Source organism: Desmodus rotundus, chromosome 10 (genome assembly GCF_022682495.2).
Source record: "Desmodus rotundus isolate HL8 chromosome 10, HLdesRot8A.1, whole genome shotgun sequence".
Lineage (NCBI taxonomy): Eukaryota > Metazoa > Chordata > Mammalia > Chiroptera > Phyllostomidae > Desmodus > Desmodus rotundus.
The window spans coordinates 28,298,539-28,304,588 of record NC_071396.1 but is presented as its reverse complement, the minus strand read 5'-3'; the positions used below and the strand labels follow the sequence as shown (position 1 = coordinate 28,304,588).

Here is a 6,050-nt window from a genome sequence, read left to right as displayed (position 1 = left end):
GAACAGCCTTCTGGGTATTTGCATTTCCAGGTATCTCCAGACACTTTTACTGGGAATTCTTTTAAGACAGTGTGTTCATTCAGGCCATTCAGTGCCAAGCTTGACCAGGGTTCTGTCTCCCAAAGAGAGCTGGAATCGCAGTGAAAAGAGGGTCAGGTGACAGTAACACCACAGCTGCCCGTAGGCACTCTCACTCCTGTTGTCTCATGTGACCCCTGCTCCAACCCATGAGCTGGGCGGCACAGGTGCTGCCATCCCCACTGCAGAGATGAAGCACCAAGGCTTGGAAGGGTATAACAAGCCCAGAACAGGAAGCGGCCCAGGAGCCTGGAAGCCTGGTCTTCCAGTTTGGTGCTTCTGTCCCTACTCTACTGCCACCTCTAATTCGTTTTTGGGAAATGAGCTGCTCTCCAAGGCCAAACACACCAGGAGGAAGTGGATTGAATTAGCATACTTCCCACACCACATGAGGATGGGCCAGGCAGGAAGGTGAAAGGCCCACAGCAAAGTGAGTTCCTGAAAATGCCAATGTCTCCAATGAATGAACACAATTAGAACCAAAACATTTCTCTGGAGGAATCTTTGAAATCTTTGACCAGTCTGAGTCCTAACTGCAGTAAATCCATTGAAACACTTATATTTAACATTTTAACACAATTCAAGAACATTCTGTTAAATACATTTGAAAGGGGGGTTAGAAAGAGGAAGGGTAGAATCTGGGGTCTCTGGAAGTCTTGTGGGCTACTGTGATGAGGGGCAGCACTTGTGGCTTCCAGCAGCCCTCACCACACACAGTGCCCAGGACCTACGTGGGCTTCAATCTAACGGCCATGCTGGCCATTGGGGATGAGGTTCCTGTCGGCCCCAAGTCCATTCTTCAAAGAGTCTCTCTCTTTGCCTTTGCTGGCCTCTTCCTTCTCCTCTTCCTCCTCTTCCTCATCCTCTTCTTCATACTCGTCCTCGTCATCACTCCTCACATCCTGGATATTCTAGACAAAGGAAAGAATGGGCTATGAGTAACAGCCTTCTAGCAAGTGTTGAGTGAATAAGCAAACCAGTGGGCCCAGTTTAGAGGTATGGCCACTTTCAAAGAAAACCCACTGTCCAAACGATCAAACATTCACCAGCACAGAACACATCATGGGTCACAAAGCAAACCTTAACACACTTAAAGAATTGAAACTATGCAAAGTATGTTTTAGGTCGCAATGGAATTAAACTAGGAGGCGATATCAAAAATGTAATAGGAAAATCTCAAAAACTTGGAAAGTAACACATAATCAATGGATCACAGAGCACATTTCAAGAAATATTTAAAAATATTTTGAACTAAAATGAAAATACATTTTAAAATTTGTCAGATGTAGCTAATGTAGTGCTTATAAGAAAATTTATAGCATTAAATGTTTATATTAGAAAAGATGAAAAGTTTTAAATAACTTGAGCTCCCACCTTAAGAAACTAGAAAAAAAAAAAAGAACAACAAAGTAAGCCCAAAGCAAGCAAAAGGAAGAAAATGATAAAGGTTTATCATATCTTTTATTGATAAGACATCAATAAAATCAGAGACAGTAAAAGAAAAAAGGGCAATAAAACTGAAATCTGGTTCTTTGAAAATATCCGTAAAATTGATAAATCAATAGCAAGGTTGACAAAGAAAAGAGGGAAGGCACAAATTACTAGAAAATAGAAAAGGGAAATGACTATCGATACTGCAGATATCTCACACACACACACACACACAAAACAGAATACTATGAACAACTCTCTGGATATATGTTATACAACTTAGATAAATGGACCAATTTCTCAAAAACTGCAAACACCAAAATTCACCCAAAATGATGTTACAGGCAACCTGAATGATCACATAACTATGAAAGAAAATAAATTTGTTGTTTAAAAATCTTCTGAAAAAGAATTATATCAAGTCCAGATGGTTTCACTGACAAATTCTGTGAACCATATGAAGAAGAAATAATAACAAATCTCCACAGTGTCCATAAAATAGAAGAGGGAAAACATCAATTTTTCATGAGGCCAGAATTACCCTGATACCGAAACCAAAGACTGCATAAGAAAAGACAACTACAGACCAATATGACTAAAAAACATAAACACAAACATAAAATCCTCAACCAAGTATCCCAAGTTAAAACCAGGAATGCATAAACATAACAATACACCACAATGAAGTAGGACTTGGCCCCATAATACAAGGCTAACACAGTATTTAGAAATCAATGAATGTAACCTATTATATTAATAATCTAAGGGAGGAAAAATAGACGATTATATCAATTGATGCAGAAAATCGTATGACAAAATTTAACATTCATCCACGATAAAGACAAAAACTTCAGCAAAGAATGGAAGCTCACATCACACTTAATGGTGAATAACTGAATGCTTTCCCCCTAGGATTAGGCACAAGGTAAGGGTGTCCACTTTCAACACTCCTGTTCAACATTGTATTGGAAGTCTTAGTCAATGTAATAAAGCAGAAAAAAACAAATGGCAAGCAGATTGTAACTAAAGTGTCCCTACTTGCAGATGACATGATTATCTATAAGGAAAAATCCAAAGAATCTTTCAAAAAACTCCTAGAGTAAGTTTAGCACTAAGCCTGCAAAATACAGTATCAACACAAAATCACATACACACATACCATCATGATTTCTAAGCACTACTGCAGCGCTCTGAAAAATGTCCTCAAAGACATTAGGTCCTCCTTCCTGGAATTTGTGAACGTTACCTCACATGTGATTAACTTGGGACCTTGGGATGAGAGGATCACAGCAGAGGAGGGTTTGACACCAAGGAGGAGAAGTAGGAAGACAGGATAGAGAGTGAAGCGGTGGAGCTACAAGCCAGGGAATGCTGACAGTCACTAGGAGTTTGAAGAGGCAAATAACAGATTCTGCCCCAGAGCCCCTGGAGGGAACCCAGGCTGCCACACCTTGATTTCTACTCAAAACTGAATGTAGACTTCTGGCCTGTAGGAGTGTAAGAAAATAAGTGTCTATTGTTTCAAGACTCCAAGTTGGTGGTGATTTGGCATAGCAGCCACAAGAAACTAACACAACTAGCACTACCCAACTAAAGGCTGAAATTCAATAATTAGTAATGTTTATAATAGTTTCAAAAATAAAATACTTAGGCATAAATAAAACACAGCATAATAGGATCTATATGGAAAACCTCCAAAATTCTGCTGAAAGAAATCAAAGAGCTCTATAATTAGAGAAACATACTATGTTCACTGCTGGAAAATTTAACATAGTAAAGATGTTAATTATCCCCAAATTGACCTATAGATTCCACATAACACCAAAATCACAGCAAGATTTCTTGTAGATACAGACAAGCTGATTCTAAAATTTATATGGAGTTAAAGGAACCAGAATATAAAATAGCTAAAACAATTCCAAAATAAAAGAGTTGAAAGACTCAAACTACCCAATTTTAAGACTTACTATAAAGTTACAGTAATCAAGACCAAATAGTATTGCAAAGGAATAAACACATAAATCAATGGAACAGAGAATCTAGAAATAGATCCATGCAAATATGACCAACTGAGTTTTGACAAAGGCGCAAAAGCAATGCAATGAAGAAAGAACAGTCTTTTCAACAATGGTTGAAACACTGAGAAATCCATAGGCAAAAAATTAAACTCTGATAGGAATGTCATACTTTATACAAAAGTCAACTCAAAATGGATCACAGATCTAAATATCAAACTATAAAACTTTTAGAAGAAAATCCATGACCTTGGGCTGGGCGATGAGTTCTTAGACATGGCACAAAAAGCCTATTTAATTAAAAAAAAATTAACTTCATGAAAATTAAAAATTAGTGCACTATGTAGAGAATCAGAAGATAAGCTGAAAACTGGGAAATAATATTTTCAAATCCCATATGTGACTTGTATGCATAATAAAGAATTCTCAAAACTCAAGAAGAAAAAACCAAACCAATTTAAAAATGGGCAAAAGATGTAAAAACAGACAGTTCTTCAAAGAGGACACAGGATGTCAAATAAGCTTATGGAAATATGTTCAACATCATTGATCATTAGGAAAAGATGAATTAAAAACACGATGAGACAGAACTACAAACTCATCAGAATAGCTAAAATTAAACTTAAAAGTACTGAAAGTACCTAGTGCCGAAGAGGAGGCAGAGTGGCTGGAAGGAACGCACGTACTGCTGATGGAAAGACAAAATGATACAGACACTTTGGAAAACAGTTGACGGCTACTTATGAAGTTAAATACATGTTTGGTATATGTCTCAGCAATCTTTCCTCTGAGTATCTACCCTAGAAAAATGAATGTTACGTTCTAACAAAACCAAATGTTTCTCACAGCTCTGGTCATAATTGCCGAAAATTGGAAGCAACCCCAATGTTCTTCAACCAGTAAATGAATAAACTGTGGTCTATCCATACAATGAAATACTGCTTACCGATTAAAAGGGACAAACCATGGACATTTATAAGAGCGCATGAATCTCAAAGGCATGCTGAGTGGAAAAAGTTGGTTTCGAAAGGTTCCCCGCTCTAGGATGCACTGTAGGGTTGGAGGAAAGATGAGTGGTCCCCAGGAGCCAGGGTGGAGGAAGCAGGTATTTGGGGTGATGGAGTCGTTCTGTACTCAGGTTATGGTAACAACTGCACGAATCTGTGCCCGTGTTAAAATGCAAAGACTGTATGCCACAGAAAAAGAGAATCCGTTTTACTGATAAGTTTTAAAATAAAACTTAAAAATACTTCTTTTTAGAAAGCCAACAATATGGTTTTCCCAATAAACGTTGCCAGAAGACTTTTGTTGTTGGTAATTAGGATGTTTACTCTTTTCTTCATGCAGGGACTCCTTCGAGGACAGTTCTTAATTAGGAAATATGCGTCTCCTCTTCTCTTGTGGTGTTCTCACAGCTGGGAGGAAAACCCCTGGAAGACTCCCAGTGCTCCTACAGAAGGAGCAGGGACGGATCGGACTTCATTGCGAAAGAAACAGATGGTGTGACTTATTGAGACAATACTGAGAACTCCAGCCCTGGGCAAGGCAAGTGTCAGGCATGATCCCTCACCCTCCAAACCAGCTCCCAAGCATCTCTATTGAACCCAGAGTAGGGGGGGAAAAAAAAAAAAACAGGGACGATGGAGGCTGTTTCCTCACACATCGTTTTTTAAGGTGACATATGCAACCATATGAGTTATTTTTTCCTTTTGTGACCCACAGACTAAAACTGACCACCTGCCGAGATTTTCAGGGAGAGGGGAGTACATATAACCAAATACCTCCCTCTGTCCCAATCTCCACGCAAAAGTGGCTTTTGTAAAGGACAAAAGCCTGCCACATATTCTGCTGGCTTAATTGTGGAAATTTACTTCACAGGTTCTGCTCTGTTCATCTCCATGTCTCCAGAAAAACACAGAAAAGGTTCTCAAAACACACAGACTCATGGTAAACACTGAGGAATAAACTTGGCGTCTCATCAGTTAAGATGCATCAGAGAAAGGCACCCACTCTCTGCTGTACGGGGAGCCGGGGTCACAGGGCTCCCGTGCAGAGGGAGTTTGTCAGGAAAGGGTCTTGCTTGGCTGACATTTGCTTTCATGAACCAGGTCCCTTGGGCCTTCTTTTCCTTCCTCAAAAAATTTTTGTGGAGGAAATTTGAATCAGAACAAAGAAACTGATTTCTCTCCAGAAAAGCAGCTCTCCAGGACTTGCAGAGCCTCTTTGGCTGAGAAATAAGCTGGTCCTCAAGGGTGCCCCCCATCGCCCTGAGCCACATCCTCCAGCAGCCTCGCTTCGGGGAAGAGGTCCTGGACCATATGGAGCCTTTTGGAAACTTATGGCATCTCACAGTCACAAAGGTGGGGGGCACTACTGACTTTTAGGGAACAGTGGCTGAGGTTGCCGGCCATCTTCCCACGTGCACGAGGTCTAACTGGGCTGCCAGACCGGCAAGTTGGTGAAACCCTGTTTGTAATTATCTAAGCCCAGAATCTAATTCCACTTTACATTCAAGCACAGCCATTC

At 39.9% G+C, this 6,050-nt stretch overlaps 1 protein-coding gene across 1 annotated transcript in view; it reads right to left on the bottom strand.

The window, feature by feature from the left end:
- Positions 1 to 383: 383 nt before the first annotated feature.
- CERS3 (ceramide synthase 3) overlaps positions 384 to 6,050 on the bottom strand; it is an 80,716-nt gene continuing 75,049 nt past the window's right edge. Inside the window, exon 12 of the mRNA XM_024561915.4 lies at positions 384 to 989. Within this exon, the coding sequence (XP_024417683.1) occupies positions 822 to 989 (168 nt within the window). The 3' untranslated portion in view covers positions 384 to 821. The remainder of the gene's footprint in view (positions 990 to 6,050) is intronic.